The sequence below is a fragment of the Scardinius erythrophthalmus genome (genome assembly GCF_964197995.2).
Source record: "Scardinius erythrophthalmus genome assembly, chromosome: 9".
NCBI lineage: Eukaryota > Metazoa > Chordata > Actinopteri > Cypriniformes > Leuciscidae > Scardinius > Scardinius erythrophthalmus.
In genome coordinates this window covers 13,365,257-13,384,875 of record NC_138229.1, presented here as the reverse complement: position 1 = coordinate 13,384,875, position 19,619 = coordinate 13,365,257, and the positions used below count along the sequence as shown (strand labels likewise).

At 36.7% G+C, this 19,619-nt stretch overlaps 1 protein-coding gene across 1 annotated transcript; it reads right to left on the bottom strand.

Annotated features, from left to right (window-relative positions):
• Positions 1-4,411: 4,411 nt before the first annotated feature.
• On the bottom strand, positions 4,412-18,843 carry nfatc4 (nuclear factor of activated T cells 4). Its single transcript, XM_081373725.1, has 13 exons — positions 18,223-18,843; positions 15,831-15,991; positions 13,969-14,475; positions 13,662-13,837; positions 12,290-12,452; positions 10,824-10,924; positions 10,633-10,734; positions 10,359-10,546; positions 9,902-10,042; positions 8,423-8,478; positions 8,196-8,322; positions 6,700-7,386; positions 4,412-4,846 (listed from the first exon to the last, which is right to left on the bottom strand). The coding sequence occupies exons 1-13, from the start codon at positions 18,356-18,358 to the stop codon at positions 4,776-4,778; spliced, it is 2,616 nt and encodes an 871-aa protein (XP_081229851.1). The 5' UTR covers positions 18,359-18,843; the 3' UTR covers positions 4,412-4,775.
• Between the last annotated feature and the right edge of the window lie 776 nt (positions 18,844-19,619).

The following is a 19,619-nucleotide window of genomic DNA, read 5'->3' as shown; positions in this document are numbered from 1 at the left end:
ACATGTGACTTTCAAATGAAAGATTGGTATAAAAGAGCACACCCAGGTTCCTAACCGACGGTGAAGACTTGACAGAGCAGCCAGTATTCTAGGTTATTACGTGAGGAAGTTTTTTGTCCAATAAATAGAATCTTTGTTTTTTTCAGATTTAAGTAGTAAGAAATTACTAGTCATCCAGTTTTTTTATATCAGTTATGCATTCCGTTAATTTTGTGAATTTGTGCGCTTCGTCAGAGCGCGAAGAGAGCTGACTATCATCAGCATAACAGTGAAAACTAATGCCATGCTTCCTAATGATATCTCCTAATGGTAGCATGTACAGAGTGAACAGTAAAAGTCCTAGCACTGAGCCTTGTGGTACGCCATACTGAACTTGTGATCGATAAGACATCTCTTTATTTACTGCTACAAACTGATAACGGTCAGATAAGTATGATTTAAACCATGTTAATGTAATTCCACTAATGCCAACATAATTTAAAAGAATGTTGTGGTCAATAGTATCAAAAACAGCACTAAGATCGAGTAAAGCTAATAGAGAGATACAACCACGATTGGATGATAAGTGCAAATCATTTGTGACTCATAATGAGAGCTGTCTCAGTAATATGGTAGTCTAAATCCAGACTGAAAATCCTCACAGATATCATTTCTTTCTAAAAAAGGAACATAGTTTGACAGAAAAGGTAGATTCGAGATCAGCCTGTAATTGACTAATTCTAGGACCAAGTTGTTTTTTTAACAAGCAGTTTAATAATAGCCAGTTTAAAAGTTTTTGGTACGTATCCTCTGGAAGCATCTCTTTCAGTAGCTTGGTCAGTATAGGGTCTAACATACAGGTTGTCGATTTAGATGATTTAACGACTTTAGAAAATTCTTCCTCTCCTATAGCAATGAATTAATAATTTTTTCCTCAAGGAGACTACAATGTACTGCCTGATGTGATACTGGCATAGTTATAATTTTTTTCCTGAAATTATCAATCTTGTAAGTAAAGAAGTTCTTAAAGTCATTACTGCTGTGCTGCTTGGAAACGTCTAGGGTTGAAGCTTTATTTTTCGTTAATTTAGCCACTGTTTCAAATAAATACCTAAGGTTTTGTTTATTTTCTTCTAATAGGGTTGAAAAATAAGCAGATCTAGCTGCTTTTAAGGCCTCTCTGTACGCAATCGTGCTCTCTTTCCATGAAATACGGAAAAAACTCTAGTTTTGTTTTCTTCCATTTGCGCCCCACTAGTCACAATTGCTGTTTTACTCATCTTATGTTATAGGACTAGTCAGAATGGCCACTGTAGAGTTCAATTAAAAATCTTAATAGTGAAATAAAAAAAAATCTTAGTAGTAACATTTGGAATAAATAATAGTATCTAATAAATGTGCTTGTATCTATTGAATAAGTAATATTAGCTAATGAATAAGTATCTAATGAATAAGTACTATATTTAATATACGAGTATCTAATGAATAAGATGTAGTAGGCTATCTAATAAATAAGAACTAGGCCCATATCTAATGATCTAATGAATAAATACTAATATGTAATAAATAGTATCTAATGACTAGTATCTAATAATACTAGTATCTAAAAAATACTACCTAATGAACAACTACTAGTATATAAAAAATATGTACTACAATTAGAATACATACTGTAGTCAAAACTGAATAGTTGATATCTGAATGACAGATTCCAATAGAAGTCAATGGCAAAAATGTAAAATGTGTTTCTAGTAACAATAGAATAGTTACTAGTCGCTATTGGAATAAGTAGGCTACTAGTATCTAATAAATAAGTATGCTACTAGTACCAATGTAACAGGCTAGTATCTAATGAATAAGAATAAGCACTAGTGGCTAATGAATAAGTACTTACTTAATGAAATAGATACTAGTAGCTAAAAAATAAGTAGCATGAAAATAGATACTGGTACGTATTAAAGGGTTAGTTCACCCAAAAATGAAAATTCTGTCAGTAATTACTCACCCTCATGTTGTTCCAACCATGTAAGTCTTTCGTTCATCTTCGGAACACAAATTAAGATATTTTTGATGAAATCTGACAGAATTCTGACTCTTCCATAGGCTTCCAGTGTGACCGAAACTCACCGGCCCAGAATAGTTATTAAAAACATTGTTAAAATAGTCCAAGTGACTCCAGTGGCTCAATCTTAAGTATATCAAGCGACGAGAATACTTTTTGTGCGCAAAAACAAACAAAAATACCGACTTTATTCCACTATTCAATTCCTTCTCTCTGGGCCTCGTAGTGTTTTTGCGTAGCGCGTCTGTGTTGCACGTCATCACGCATCACACACATGACCTTCTTTGGCCAATTGTGAGCCTACGTGGTGACGTGCAACACAGACGCGCTACGCATAAACACTACGAGGCCCAGAGAGAAGGAATTGAATAGTGGAATAAAGTCGGTATTTTTGTTTGTTTTTGCGCACAAAAAGTATTCTCGTCGCTTGATATACTTAAGATTGAGCCACTGGAGTCACTTGGACTATTTTAACGATGTTTTTAATAACTATTCTGGGCCGGTGAGTTTCGGTCACACTGGAAGCCTATGGAAGAGTCAGAATTCTGTCAGATTTCATCAAAAATATCTTAATTTGTGTTCCGAAGATGAACGAAAGACTTACATGGTTGGAACAACATGAGGGTGAGTAATTACTGACAGAATTTTCATTTTTGGGTGAACTAACCCTTTAAGGATTAAATGTAAAAACGGCTTGCCATTGGAGCACACTTGAACAGCAACCAAAGCTTTATAGACAAAACAACAGAAACAACGACATCTGGTGGCCAAATGGGTTAAAACCAGGCCTTCAGAGGAAAAGCACCTGAAAAACTACTGGAGAAAAACATATTTTAGTATCAGATGATTCAAAAAATAATTTGTGACCTATAAACTGTTTTAAAATGACTATAATACATTCACTATCATTTTGCGTTAGAGTGCCAAGAACATGAAGGCAACATTTCTCAGAGATAGACTTGATAGAAGTCTGGATGAGGGTTAAGTCTACTTTGGAAATCAAAAGTTGCGGGTTGATAATGATAATACGTGCTTTGGTAATAAATTATTTACAATGAACATGTAACCTACTAGTTTATCTCAGCTCATGTGAGTGCACTGACAGACTGACTGAATGATGTTTGGAATATACAGGGACTGAGGAACAGATCAGGGTCCATTCACAACCTCAATGTGGTTTCAGACCATGATAGTTTACCAGCGCCAGTTTCGGGCTGAAAATATGCTGCTATTTGGCAGTCCACCAAGATGCAGCCCTGCTTATTTTGGAACAACACAACATTCCCACAAGACAGATTTTCACATATTTACTGAGGTGATTCAGATTAATTATACTGATTTACAACTGAGATTAAACTATTTGCTTATCAGCTCTACAACCTGAGGTTATATTAAATCCACAATTGTTAAAGGTCATATTGCATTAAATGCCTTATTTTTGCTAAATCCTTTGTTTATCTCTGTCATCTGGACTGTACGAAGCTCGTATTACTGAAGCTCTGAAGCTGAATGAACGCCATGGTCTTCAGAACTACAGAAATTTCTAGTGTTCCTGCTTTATCCTTTCACCCATTGCCATCTATTACTGAAACATTCAAACTAAAATGGGACACTGTTTAACATCTAAATTGCGTAATAAGATGTCCTGGGCCTCAATATGCCAATCATATGTTAAATTTCGAGAACATTCTTGTACTTACCCCCTCAGTCATTGTATCATGGTGCTTCCACGGTCACCGTGATCTTGCCAAGTAAGACATGTTCCTGACCTGGATCAACACATTTTTTTGATCCTGGAACAACGTTCCTGTCCGAAAATGTAGTCCTAACCCAATCCCTACCCGTAAACCTAACCCTACCCATAAGTTATCCCTAAAATCAGGCAAATAGATTAAGCCCTAACCTAACCCTGGTGGTAAGGAATCAGGAAGATGTTGCACGAGAAATCATGTTCACTGTGCTTCCACGGTAGGATACTTTTTTTGAATAGTTGAAATGGAACAGGCACCATCTAATAAGTATTGTTGTTGTCATTTATGAATCAAAAATATTAATTTAAAAATGTTATGCGAAAACATAGACATTGACTTCCACTAGGGGGCAGAGTCCCTCTTGTCGTCCAAATATTCCACTTCATTTACACTGTCAACCATGACAGAAACTAGTCACAAATCCACATTGTCTTCTTACAATTCAGTGACTTTGAATTCAATGATTATACTCCCTTTACAAATATTTAGATGTTTGAGGGTTGTAATATTTCCTGTGTGGGGGCAGGGGTGAAGAAGTCACATTTAAACTATCAAGACACTGTGTACAAAGGACATGTTCAGTGATCCCACAAATAGACAGCAAAAATGAAGGCAGTTTCCCAGATAAAAAAGGAATGGGGAACATATTAAGGTTTTATTTTACATTACCTCATCATTAAATTAATTACCCCCATAAATGGACCTTTTAGAGGATCAAAACATAATAATATAATGATAATTTATTTTGCATACAGATTAAAAACATTAGTTCCATTCAAATATGCAGTCAGGAAGCAGTAAGTTACATACTTACAACTGTATGCCTGCCTTCTGTTTTACCACAGATTCCCCACTGAAGTAACGCAGTCTTTATTATTATTGCCGTATTTTAGCAATATACCATAAAAAAAATTATACAGAAAATGTTGATATGATATTATCTATACACTGATTATCACTGAACTACAGCTGAGAGGATGTTGTCATCCAGGTCGACTGTCCATGTGTGACTCCATCTGAAAGGATCTGATATCCTCTCCGATGAATTCAGTCACTGCAGGGATGAGAAATTATGGTAGAAATCATTTAATTGATTGATACAGATCTATCATGAGACTCTGGTTCTACTTAGCAAATCTCATTATGATTATCCATTTTCAAACTGTAAATAATAATGTTGTGATGCCTAAATTCACTTGTAGCATTTAAAATGACTGAATTTAGTTTTTAGTGCTTTATTTAAAAAACTGACAAAATAGCATAGAATTTTAGTATAAGCCTTTTATTAATTATTGGTCATAACATGAAATAAAAATATTAGCTTATAGGTATCTATATCATGACATTCAGTATCATTAAATATTATAATAATATAATGTTTTACATTCAATAATATTTAATACATTGTAATTTACCATTATCTACATAATTATATAATAATAAATTATTATTTTATATGATTACACTAGCATTCAAAAGTTTGGGGTCATTTAGATTTGAAAGAGGTAATCAAGATTTGTTTAAAAAGTTCAAAAGAACAGCATTTATTTGAATGTATGCGTTCTTGCAGAATAAAAAAAATATTTCTTTAAAGAAATAAGAGAAAAAACTCTTCTGTGATACTATCTGCAACACTTTATTAGAGGTCAGAGCAGCAAATGATGTTTGCGAAGAAGCATCTTTTAATTTTTTAGACAAAAATATTACAGTTTTTCTCAGTCGCTTTGGTGCATTTCTCACTTCACCATTTACATTTGCACAACAGTTAGTTCAATCTCCACAACATTTAGTCATTTGTGCACATCATAGTAGCAGTTTCTCATTCCTTCCAACAAATTGCAAATGCTTTTGGACATGCATCAAATGCTTTCATACAACTCTCTGCTGTTTTATGACATTATCATTTGCTTATGTCATGTCAGTCCAAATTAACTATACTTGTGAATGCTGAATAGTCATTCCATATAAAACTAATAGTCCTCATTTCGTTGCTTGAGTCATTACATACAAAAATGTTGAACTAGTTGTCAAAATCTGTCAAGTAAATTTTACACATTTTTTTAAATCTTTTTTTTTTTTTCTGAAAATGTCTCCTAAATTTAACTATTTCTCTCAGGTGAATCTCAGCTTTCACTGATGATGAGGAACGTCTGGGTGTGTATGAATGATTACAGTACTATGTATGTTGTATGTTCAGTTCCAATATGTACTGCAATATTGTTCACAGTTGTGCACAGCTCTACCCAAAGGAAGTTTATGTTTGTTGTAAATAAGGGTGTATTTTTTCTTTTGCACAATGCTGTGAACAAATTAGAATTGCAAAGAGCATATGCAGTAAAAATGTGAAACATACATATTCAGTGTCTTGTACTCAGTTACCTCACTAAATACAGTAATGTGTAACTTTACTGTATTTTTCAAATGGCTGTGCAAATAGTATATAGTGCTGTCTTGAGCATTTTCAGGTAGTGTCACCAAGATCTGACTTTTTTGCATTGGAAAACATTTACAGAGTAAACTGTCATAATGAAAACATGACAAAGCCATTTGACTATCTTGTTCATAAAAAATGGTGTCAGGACTTTTCATCTTGAGGACACTGACACTTTTATTGACATGAATACTTGCTTTTGAGGAATGAGCTATCCATTTTGAGCAAGTGACACACTTTAAGGTTATCAACTAGGTTTTAATTGTTTTGAAAACTGCATTAACTGTTGTGCAAATGTAATAGTGATGTGAGAAATGCACCAAAGCGACTGAGAAAAAATCTAGTATAGAATTTTAATATGAGCCATTTACTGGTTATTGACCATAACATGAAAATAATTATTGGCTAATCGGTATCAGTCTGAATTTTAATATAAGTGCATCCCTAGCATCACACATAAAATCAATCATACCCACCTTCCTCTAATGTGATATGTTGCATCGGTGAAGGGCCCGTAAAGTCCGGGGGTCCCTCCAACTTCAGGCTAGAAGCGGTGTCTCTTTCAGCGGGGCGCATCTGGTGCTCCCAGCTCTCGTATTGGCCGTATGGAGGTGGACACAGGTCCTGATAGTGGCTAGTATTTGACGGAGGCGAGGAGCACATCTCTTGGGGGCAAGGACAGTGTGGATATGGGGAGTGAGAGAGCGGAGGAAGAGGCGAGGTGGAGATCGGACTGCTGGCAGGGAACGGGCTCAGAGAACAAGAGTGTGAGGGAGAAGGTGAAGAGGATAGATAGGGAGAGTCGAGCCACGGAGACGGGGAGGGGGAAAGAGGTTGTGAGGCTCTTGGGTACATAGGAGGAAGAAGCTCTGTGAAACCCAGCTCCAGGCTCTCAAAGCTAGGATGTCTTTCGGTCAGGGCACCGCGACCTCCACCATCCTCGATAACCTCTGGTTTCCGGCAGTAGTCCTCCTGATAGCCGTGCAAGGAGTACGAGTACTCACTGGGATATGGAGGGAGGTGGAAAGACATGCTTCTGTCATCTACGGATAGGTCTGACCTCATGTCGACAGAACTGCCGCTCTCCATAGGGCAAAGCGTCACCCCTTCCAGGGGCAAGATGGAGGGACGGGATAGGAGTGGATCCTCCTCTTTAAACATGACTAGAAAATGAGGAAAACACACAAGTCAAGATGGACATATTATGACATTTAGTGACTTTCCTGTGCACTCCCCCATCTACCATTGGTCAGTCAAACAGATTTCCCCTCCCCCGAATTCACAACATTGGTTCAGCTGGTTGTGCATTAGAAAATATATTTTGTTTATCTATTTACATAGAGTTGTATAACACAACATTAAAGATGTACCATGACATTCAGAAAATTTGATATGTAATATTAAATAATGTAATTTATTCCTGTGATGGCAAAGCTGAGTTTTCACCATCATAACTCCAGTCTTTAGTGTCACATGATCCTTCAGAAATCATTCTAATATGCTGATGTGGTGCTGAGGAAACACTTATTATCAATGCTAAAAACAGTTGTGCTGCTTAATATTTTTGTCGATTTTTGTGATACAATTTTTTCAGGATTCTTTAATGAACAAAGTGTATTTTAGAACATCTGAAACCTTCTGTAACATTAGAAATGTTTTACTATCACTTTTGATCAATTTAATGCATCCTTACTGAAAAAAAAATATTATTTGAAATATTAATTTCTTAAAAAAATAAGAGAAAGACATTAATATTGCTCTTCTGTGATGCTATCTGGAACACTTTATTGGAGGTCAAAGCAGCACTTGAGTTGAACACACATTTAGATTATGAAAGAGAACAGGTTCTTTATTACACATGGCATGCAAAAGACATATTTTGCATTTCTTGTCAACAGCACCGATCAATACCATGCGCAGAGGGATTCTACCATGTAAAAACACAGCTAACTGCTGCCTGTGTAACACTCACTGGGCAGATATTTAAAGCAGTGTGTGCTGCTCCTCTTCCTCTTCCCATTGGACACGTACAGGCAGACAGATACTGGGTGGTTCAGTGAAAGATCATTATAGGCTGGCACTCGTACACACAGCAAATTCTGGACCATAAGTAAATATAGACAGAATTAGTCCATTTCCTTTCAAGTTCTACACAGAGTCTAACTCACAGAGTCATAGTTAAGTATATGGTCGATGTACCTCATTGCTTTTGTCCCTGTCCACATGTGCCTCCTCCTCCCACTGGACTTTGCCATCTAGAAATAAATAATAAAAATAAATACAACATCATTGATTTTGTGATATTATGGTGTTTTCTTCCTTATGTGCTCATGTTAGCTATAATATACACTATCGTTCAAAAGTTTGGGGTCTCTTATGCTAATTAATGTTCTCTTTTTTTCTCTTTTCTATTTTAATACATTTTAAAATGTAAAGTAATTTATTCCTGTGATGAAAAATATACATTTACTCCAGTCTTTAGTGTCACTTGATCCTTCAGAAATCATTCTAATATGATGATTTGGTGCTCAAAAAATGTATTATTATTTAGTTGCACTGCTTAATTTTGTGGAAACCATAATATATGTATTCAAGATTTTTCTTTTGAGAATGGAAAGTTCAAAAGAACAGCATCTATTTGAAATAAAAAAATTTGTAACAATGTAAAAGTCTTAAGTGTCACTTTTAAATTTAATACATCCTGGCTAAAAAAAGTATTAGGGTACATTTAAACGACAATGTAGTAAAACCGGATTACAAAAAAACAGACTACAGAAGACAAAGTTGTCAAAATGATCCGCGTTCACACGGATCCGCGAAAACGAACACAAACGCTGTATTATGCATGCCAGGCCAGTAGTTGGCGATGTCACATTGACTGAACACGTAATACGCATGCACATGACGTCACCATTTCACAAATTCTCGTTTTTGTAGTTTACATAGCTGCGTTTGCACCGAAATTACTCGGAACAATTTGTCCCAGGAACTTTTTTACCAGGAACTTTTTTCCTAGACTTAGAACCGTAGACCTGTTGCTAGCCGTGTTTCCACCGCGGTCTAAAGTACCGTGAAGATTAGGCAAACAGCTCCCACTGGATTTCATCCTCTGATTTTAAGCTTAAAAAAACCTGAACCTCGTCATCGGTCCATCGGTCGTAGTTTTTAAACTCCATTGTTGATTTGAATAGCAGACGACTGTTACTGCACGCACCGCAACAGACTGGTGGTTGAATAAAATGCTGCGTGGAGTCAACCAATCAAAATGCGGCATGAACTCAACCAATCAGCATGTTCAGCACCCAAGTCCCACCCCTGAAAGTTCCTGAACTTTGAAAAAGTACTACCTCGCGAGCAGGGACTTTCGGAGGGGGAAATATTTACCCAGAAATTCATTTAGACCCTGGTTCCTGCGGTGTAAACACACCGAGTACCACCCAAAAGTTCCTAGTTCCTGGGAGAAATACCTGCGGTGGAAACGAGGCTCATGATGACAAAAACAGTATTGTTTTCAAACTCGTTTTCAAAAGTTTGCGTTTTCATCCCCCAAAACGCTGTTGTCGTGTAATTGAAAAATATTCCAGTTTTAGTTTAAAAAGGTGTAGTAGGTGTAAAGAAAAACAGCTTTAATTTTTTTTCTGCTTGAAAATGTACATTATTGTAGGCCTACTCGAATACCTGATCCTCTCTCCATAAAGAAGACTCTGGAGGTGGGTAGAAAGTTAGTCCCACCAAGAAGCAGTTCCTCCCCTCCCTCTGTTGAACAGGAAGTAAGACTGACAGACTCCACTACAGGAAGCTCCTGTGCAGAGCGCTGTGCTGCAGGCAGGAACAAGCATACATTTAAGCTTAAATTTGAGTGAACATCAAATGAAGATTGTTCAATGTGTACAAAGAGTGACTAAATGATGCTGGTATTTAGAGAAAATTGTGCTTAATTTATAAAAATACGTTTAATAAAAAAAAAGAAAAAGATAAAAAGCATTTAATTGACTTGATGTTTGAAACAGTATTATGTATGCTCATCAAAATGCACTTTTAAAAAGTGTATAGGATGAAATTAAAAAGTGAAAGTGGTAACTTACACAATAGGAGTCGCAGTTAAACATGCATAATTGTGATTTGCTTCACTCACAGCACTCAATGGGTAAAGAGGCGACCTGAAGGGCTAAGACTCGTCCTGGGGGGACGATGGGCGTAGACAGCGGGAGGTGTGTGCGGAACACCAAGCGCACTCGAGTGTTCTTTCTTCCTACATCCGTCTCTCCTTTCCGGAGTTCAATGTCGGAGTTCCTCAGCTTTAGAATACCTGCACAGTCAATGCTGAGAGGCAATCACAGGAATTCATGTATGAGCACTTACTGAGGTGTTTATGACATTTAATCAGAGGTCAAATGTCTCTTTCTCACAGGGCAGTCATGTTGTTCTCCGGGTTGAGAGGGATGTCCAGGAGTTTGGTGCCAGCCTGGACGCTCTCCTGACTAGCGGTGCCTACCATCTTCCCTGTTACTCTGTGTGAGAGACAAGTATATCACGTGTCAAGCCATGGATCAACCAAAAACATTTTTGTTCAATACTGTGAAATATCATAGAGTTTTACCTATGTATTTGATAAAAAGGATGAGGACGTATTGACCTGTCATCGGCAGTTCCTACAAACACCTGTAAGGAGAGCGGCTGTCTCTCAGTGTAACCTACGAGCTGGATGCCAGAGAGAAAAGAGCAAAAAATGTATATAAATTCAATTATTTCGAATAAACTATCTATAGTCTATATCTAATTATCTATTATCTAAATACAGTAATACAACAGAAAATACACACATATATATACACACACAATAACACTTTGTTACAGTTTTTCTCAGTCGCTTTGGTGCATTTCTCACATCACTATTTACATTTGCACAACAGTTAATGCAGTTCTCAAAACAATTAGTACAAACTGCAAAACCTAGTTGATAACCTGCAAAAGCGTGTCACTTGCTCAAAATGGATAGCTCATTCCTCAAAAGCAAGTATTCATGTCAATGAAAGTGTCAGTGTCATCAAGATGAAGAGTCCTGACACCATTGTTTATGAACAAGATAGTCAAATGGCTTTGTCATGTTTTCATTATGACAGTTTACTCTGTAAATGTTTTCCAATGCAAAAAAGTCAGATCTTGGTGACACTACCTGAAAATGCTCAAGACAGCACTATATACTATTTGCACAGCCATTTGAAAAATACAGTAGTTACTCATTACTGTATTTAGTGAGGTAACTGAGTACAAGACACTGAATATGTATGTTTCACATTTTTACTGCATATGCTCTTTGCAATTCTAATTTGTTCACAGCATTGTGCAAAAGAAAAAATACACCCTTATTTACAACAAACATAAACTTCCTTTGGGTAGAGCTGTGCACAACTGTGAACAATATTGCAGTACATATTGGAACTGAACATACAACATACATAGTACTGTAATCATTCATACACACCCAGACGTTCCTCATCAGTGAAAGCTGAGATTCACCTGAGAGAAATAGTTAAATTTAGGAGACATTTTCAGGAAAAAAAAGATTTTAAAAAATGTGTAAAATTTGCTTGACAGATTTTGACAACTAGTTCAACATTTTTGTATGTAATGACTCAAGCAACGAAATGAGGACTATTAGTTTTATATGGAATGACTATTCAGCATTCACAAGTATAGTTAATTTTGACTGACATGACATAAGCAAATGATAATGTTATAAAACAGCAGAGAGTTGTATGAAAGCATTTGATGCATGTCCAAAAGCATTTGCAATTTGTTGGAAGGAATGAGAAACTGCTACTATGATGTGCACAAATGACTAAATGTTGTGGAGGTTGAACTAACTGTTGTGCAAATGTAAATAGTGATGTGAGAAATGCACCAAAGCGACTGATAAAAACTGTAATAACACTGAAATTCAATAGTTTTTCTTTCTGAAATGGTAAAATGCCACACACTTACAAAGCAAGTCACACACCTATGAAGTAACGGTACATACTGTACAGGATTGTACATTAATTATAGCTTATGAGCGTTACTAACCTTCACCACTGGATGGCCTCCAGGTGATGCCTTTACTGCTCCTCGACTTCCTTCAGTTTCATAATGAGCGCGATGGTGTGGTCTGGGTTGTACCTCTATGCGCAGTTCATACTGGTCAAACTGTGAAGGCAGTGGCCAGTCAAGTGGCGGCAGTGCATTAGATCTGTGGAAGTATTAAGGAAGCAGAGTTGATTATCTAAGACATTATTCTGATTTCTATCAGAATGTAAATCTAAAGTAGTGACCAAAACAGTAGGTTTAGTATGCTACATTTTTATCACATGACCTCAGTATGTTGTCACATAACCTCATCATGTTGCATGTTTAATTCAGAAAATTGTGTAACTTTATAATCTTGGCAATTTTGTGTAAAAATTTCATAACTGATTAAATAATCAGTTAAGAAAGTGGATCATGACTCACTGATCATAACATCATTGATATTGCTTCTATTTTATCCATCACACTGGAAATGAAATGTCAAATTGTGTGCATTACATTGTAGGATACAATATTCTACAGTATTCCAATGTACTTTTTTTTTTTTACTTTTAGCATTTCTGCAGTATACAATATGTATACTGTGCATACAATTCTGTATTCACTGAATACCCGAATGACCTACTACATTTGGCAGAATGCTCAGTATACAAAAGAGCTTATTGCATGGAATCCTAATTTTTTTTATTTTTTTTTATAATCAATTTATAGATGATAGATAGATGATAGATAGATAGATAGATAGATAGATAGATAGATAGATAGATAGATAGATAGATAGATAGATAGATAGATAGATAGATAGATAAATATGTTATTGATTGCTATCATGATGTGAAGAGAGTTTCAACCAGTATAACAAAAAGTGTTTGTAGAAAAATTATTGTTTAACACTTTACAATAAGGTTTCATTAGTTAACTACATTAGTTAACATGAACTAATAATGAACTGCACTTCTACAGAATGTATTAATCATTATTAAATCAAAAGTTGTATTTGTTAACAGTTAATGCACTGTGAAATAACATGAACAAACAATGAACAGCTGGAATTTTATTAACTAACATTAACTAAGATGAACAAATACAGTAACAAATCTATTGCTCATGGTTAGATCATGTTAGTTAATACATTAACTAATGTAAACAAATGAAACCTTATTGTAAAGTGTTACCAAAAATTGCCTACCCTGCCTTATCTTTAAACTTTAATTTAAAAATACAACCTGATGAGGTCATGTGATATCATATCAATGCAGTTGAAATGTTTGCATACTGTTTCAAATACTATTTTAAATATTAGGCAGTATTCTATTCTAAACAACTCCTTAACATAAAAGTGGAAAATGAAACATAAGAGATGTGTGCTAACCTAAAGAGAGGACTGTGAGCGCAAGCCCTGGTTCTGCCCCAGCCCAGAGCAGGAGGCACAGACAGGTAGTCCATCCCTAGTGTGGGGGCATCCCTTCTCAGCTGAGCGACCTCTGGGAGGGGGCAGGTAGAGTTCTGAATGGGGGTCAGCTCTGGTTCGATATCTCTTGATGACACCTGGATTGGCACACCAGAAACACACCAAGATGGTCATGTGACAGAGATAATTCTTCAAATAACACACTCATTTCTTTGTTTGATTACCAAGAATGGACCATCAGTGAGTTTAAGGATTTCAAGAGGATCACCTGTTCCAGGGAGGTTTTCCTGGTCTTCTGTGGGATGTTGAGCTCACAGCTCGCTGGAGCCTGAGACTGAGCCGAGGTTTCTCCCGCATCTGGGAAGGAAGAGAGATCCTCAGAGTAGCTGCTTCTGCGGGAGGTGCTGGGGGAGGCCATTGGGGAGTTCCTGCGCTTTTTGCCCCCAGGAGACGTAGGGCGCGAGGAGGGCGATAGGCAGAAGTGGGCAGCAGCTTCACTCAGCTCCTCCTCCTCCACCAGGAGAGAGTCACAGCTGGAAGCTGGACTCAGCCATCCACGAGATGAGGAACTGGAAGCAGGGCTGGGGCTGGGGCTGAGGGAACCTGCTCCTGTCATGACATCACGGTAGGAATCCAGCAGGGGCAGGTATAGACGCTCCCTGTCCCAGCCACCCCCACTGTCCCAGTAACTTCCCCCCGCTGGGCCTGAGTCATCTTCAGGGGAGATAGTGGTGATCTGGATACTAGGGCACTCAAGCACTCTAGAATCTGATACCTAAAATAAGTGTGATATTATTGAACTACCACAACAGCGCTGCAACACAACTGATGAATCTATAGCATGACCAAAACAGACAGCAATGTTGTCCTTTTTATGAATGAATGCAGTTCTTTTTAGTGAATCAAACACATACAGCACAATCAGTGTTCGGATTCCCGAACTATGTGACCTATGCATGTTACTTCTTAGTAAATCAAACAGTTCACAACTACCTAGTTTTAAATCAGTGTAGTTAATAACTATGCAGTGTTATTTTGTATTATTTATATACTGTTATAGCATTTATTATTATTTGGAACTATTTTTTTTTAGTTTTTAGTTTAAATTTGAATAACTGTGTTGTCCTTTCTATTCATTAAAAAAAAAAATTCTATTAACGTTTATCGAGCTTTTAATATTGTTTATATGTCTACGTGGTGTTTTTAATGTTTTAAGACAAACCATGTGTAAATTCATAAGTCAACACCGTTGCTGAGTATTTTCTCCTTAAAACTGCAGTGAACCAAACAGTCTCTAAAACGCATTTTTTTTTAAGTTTAAACTTTTCATCTAATATTTATATTTTGTTTTCTTTCAGCTTTATTTTAATTAGTTAAAGTTTTAGTTAACAATAACAACAATGTTCATATGATAATGTGTTATATAAGATTTTCAGCCATTATGAAGTTTATAATTTTTAAATGAAATATTATTGAATAAAATGCGTTACCTGATTGTTTGTTTAATATTGTTGTATAGTAAAAGGCTAATATGGAACTGCATTTATGACTTTTCTCATAACTTGACAATGGAATTGCATTTTTCCAGAAAAAGTACTAAAAGAGTTATTAATGGAACTATTAAGGAACCAGAATTGTTATGAGAAATCAGAAGCGGAACCAGATTTTCTTTGATTCTACATCCTATTTGCAACCCTGTTTATTACATGTTTTTGAGTTTCAATGAAAAAGGTCTTGATTTTATCCATCAGAACAAGATTACAAAGACAAACATGTTTTGTTTTGGATAATAATTTGCAGATGAATGACATACAATATGGCCAGAAACATGTATTAAATAAATAGGGTCGATTCTGGTTTTGTGTTGATTTTAAATGCTAAAGGACACTCAAATTTTATTTGAACTCTGACATTTATCTACAGACCTTATGTGCCAAAATAAAAAAAATGCAGGTCAGGTCCTGGCAACCGAATCTGTTCACAATAAACATTACTGGGCAACAAAAATGAACTCCTGAAATTAAAACCAGACATCTGGATTTATTTTGCCATAATTAATCACAATGTGTAACATTATACGAGTATCAGGATGTTCTAGAAATCTACAATTCAGGCAAATGTGCTTCCCACCTGTATTGATCTTGCTGGTAGACTCTCGTAAGTGCCACTGAACTCCCTGACTAATGCCCTCCTGGGGGGTGGCGAATGCATCCCAGCTCTGCGGCCGGCTGACTGTGGAGGCAAGGGGATACCCATGGGCTGGCCAGCCTGTGTGGAAGTCAAGTGGGTATCTGGTGGCAAAAAAAAGATTATTGTACATAGCAAATCACATGCTTTTTGAGCTGCAAGTATGTGCATATGGGATAAACAATTGCTGAAACATGAGACACAAGGCCACTCAATAGAAAATCATAACAAACACAGGGAAGCCTTTGTGGAAACGTCATTTATTATTTCCACAAGTACACACAGACTTGTTTACCTCAGAACACATGCATTAAGGTTTTCCAAATGGGGTGATTTCTGAAATCTCTCAACTCTCAAAACTACAATCTGCCACACCAAATCATTAGCATAGCAATGACAGGTTACACAAAAATGCCAGTTTTGTTCCCACCCTTGTGCTTCACAACAATTCAGCTTAATAATTTAGGTTAATTTAGCTTAAATTAACAAATTAACACAATAAAACACATTTGTCTGATAGAATGTTTCAGATATTATAAAAGCTACTTTAAAATCAACTTATCGCACTGGTAAAAGCCCTCATTTGCAGTCACTGCTCTATTGTTGTGGTAAACTATGTTTAACAAATTAAATGTTTGTAGGGGCAATTCTAAAGTACAAAATTTAGAACCTACTCAGCAAGTTCTAATCCTTAAAGCTGTTAATATGATGTAGGGCACAAGTAAATAAATAATTATATATGGCAACGCTTAAGAACATAGTAAACATCTGAAGAAAGCACTTGCGGTAAAAGGCAGCAAAGTGATGCGGTGTGTGCGGACGGAAACCTGAGGTGCATGTTTCTACGACTTCATGCCAATATGAAGGCGGAGGATGGGTGTACAACAGAATGTGTGCCAGGAGGGGGAAACAGGGCAGAGAAAAGGAGGGAATATTGGAGGGAGGTATCTAAATGCATGCTCAGTAAACAGAGATTGAGGGTTCGGGTCCAGATGGCAGCTGTTAACTCTGCTCACACGCACAGCTGATTAAAAACACATTGCGCTGTGCTCCACACTTACCCATAAACACACGCACACTTCAGCGGATAAAACTTAGTTACATGGGCAGTGAGTCAGACTACATGAACATATAAGAATTCTTGAGAGAAATGTTTCCATGTTTTGTGCCTTTTTTTTAAAGTAAAGACATTCAAAAAGTCTCCTAAAATATGCACAAAAAGTGTACTGCCAATGGGTCAATGACAAATAAGAATCAAGTTCATGTGTTTTAAAAAATATTACACATTTTTCCACAAAACATATTGAAGTAATGACTATATATAAAAAGGTCAACTGGTCTAACTATCATCATGTAAAAAAATATATATTTTCCTTCCACCTATAATTAACTAGTGTCCACAACTTCTCGTTATTTTTAAAAACGTTTTAAACATGTCAGTGCAAAAAAATATTGTATGCATATAAATGTTTGAGCCTTGATTTTATATTATGACCAGAACAAAGTGTTCCCTTTCATAAAAGGTGAAAAATTGGTTTGGACACAACCATGAAGGTCTTCACTGTTTATGATTTTCTTGTCATGTGACAACAAAATGAATTGTCAGATAAACTTTTTTTTCTTCTTCAAAATGTTCAGAATATGTTAATGCAAAATTGTTTCACAGCACATTTAAATAATAATAATATTAATGAGTAAAACTACATGTGCCAATTTTTTTTATGGGTGGATGTTTTTTTATGAACTCATTTATTATGAGTTGTTCGGGCAGTTACAACACCTAGACATTTTTGACAACTATAACAGAAATACTTTTAATTCAGAAAATGAAAATATGTTCATTAGGCCAATAGAAAATGTATGTATTTGTTTGAATTGAATTTGTATGTGCTTTGAGTAACATAGCGTCACCTCATCGACTCATTTAGACCTACACACACAGACACAAGTGAAAAAGTCTGTGCCCGGCCATGAATGTGTATACTGTATGTTTCAGTCATTATCAGAATCCTACAGAATATATATTGTGCATATTCTACAGAATATTGTACAGAACATATCCTACAGAATATGCACAATATATATATATATATTTTGTATGATTCTGATATAATGACTGAAACAGTAATAATTTATCCAAATACGCCCCACTTAAAGCAACCTATTGTAAATGTATTGACTGCTCAAGGGGACAACAGTTATCATTTAATATAGATTATGATTTATGGTTTTTGTACCTAAAACATCGGTTACCAGCCCAGATCTATAACCACTCATATGCACCATCCCAATAGGCTACCTATTGGTTCGCCACCCTTCCATCTTTCACACATACCGGCTGGCTCATGATGCGTCTGGCCGCTCTCGGTGTCCTCTGGGCCGCAGCGGCTCTGGCGCGGCGGATCCTCCTCGAACACGAGCTTGAACTCGAACTCTCCCTCCTCCCATCCCGAGCCCGGCGCGGCCCCCATCTCTGACTCCGAGAAAAGTACGACCGAGACCGGCGACAGAGAAATCACTGACCCTCTCTCACTTCTCAATATCGGCTCCGTCTAAAACTAATGGGAGCCATACAGCTTTTCCAGAAAGTCACTGCGCGCGATCCACTTTCTCCTTCGTGCGCCTTCCTTGTATTAGGCTACATTAAAGAATTAAAAGTTATCCTCAAGTTGAAGTATCACATTTGCATTGACCATTTTCTTATTTCCGCATCGCTCTTGCTGTTTAACAGTTGCACATCTCTTTATCTAACTTTTTCTTCCCTGTAAGTTAGATTCGCTTGCGATTTCCGTGACAGTCGGTTATTATAACTTCATCTCACGAACTTCCATCGTCCAGAACAGTCCATATTCACAGCCTCAAGTCCCACATACGTTCACGTTCAATAACAAATATTCGAAGAATTTACATTCATACCATCACTCCTCCACCAGCATAGAACAAAAAAGTTATATGTAGTTCTTTTTCGTTCTTTACCCTTAATTGCCATTGGGCGGGTTCTTCGGTACCGTTACTCTCTCCCAATTGGCTATTTGACCTGTCAATCAACAGACCTTAACTTTACATGCCCGCTTTTGCTGCATAGTGTGTTGATTGGTCAGTGAGTACAACTACATATTTTATGGTGAACTATGAAGTATAACTTTATGATACTCACAAGAATCTATTCCAACACACATTTTTAAAAGCAGAAACACATTCTCTTCTGCCTAATAGAGAATTCCCTGGACAGACACCAGCGAAAGTCTTCTGGCAAACAGGTTCTGAGAGAAACATATTTCATATTCCTTTTCCACATGCTTAAACATAGTGGCTATTTTTGTTTTAGACAAGATCCTGATGCTGAAAGTTTGTCCATCTATGACGCCATAACTACAGCCATTCTCTCTCTCTCTCTCTCTCTCTCTCTCTCTCTCTCTCTCTCTCTCTCTCTCTCTCTCTCTCTCTCTCTCTCTCTCTCCCCCATCATACTTTCCCCCTTCAATGTCCCTCCCCTTCCTTTTCCCCAACTCTTTATCCCAGTTCTCCCTCCTTTCCCTCCCCCTGTAAGATCTGTTTCTCATTATCCTCTGTAGTCTGCACTCTGTCTGAGACGGGAGATGAAAAACTTAAATAAACATGTTCTCTCTCTCTCTCTTTCTGCTTTCTGACAATTCTCACAATAATTATCTTTTGTCTTATTTTAAATCTTGTCTCAAGTTTGATGCTTAGAAGTGAGCTTTCCATGGCATC

Coding starts and splice junctions, on each gene's coding strand:
- nfatc4 (XM_081373725.1), bottom strand. CDS start 18,358: ATGGGGGCCGCGCCGGGCTCGGGATGGGAGGAGGGAGAGTTCGAGTTC. Junction 13,838..13,968: donor GGAAAACCTCCCTGGAACAG/GTGATCCTCTTG, acceptor GTGCCAATCCAG/GTGTCATCAAGAGATATCGA. Junction 8,479..9,901: donor CTTTATGGAGAGAGGATCAG/GTATTCGAGTAG, acceptor ATTTATTTCTAG/ATGGCAAAGTCCAGTGGGAG.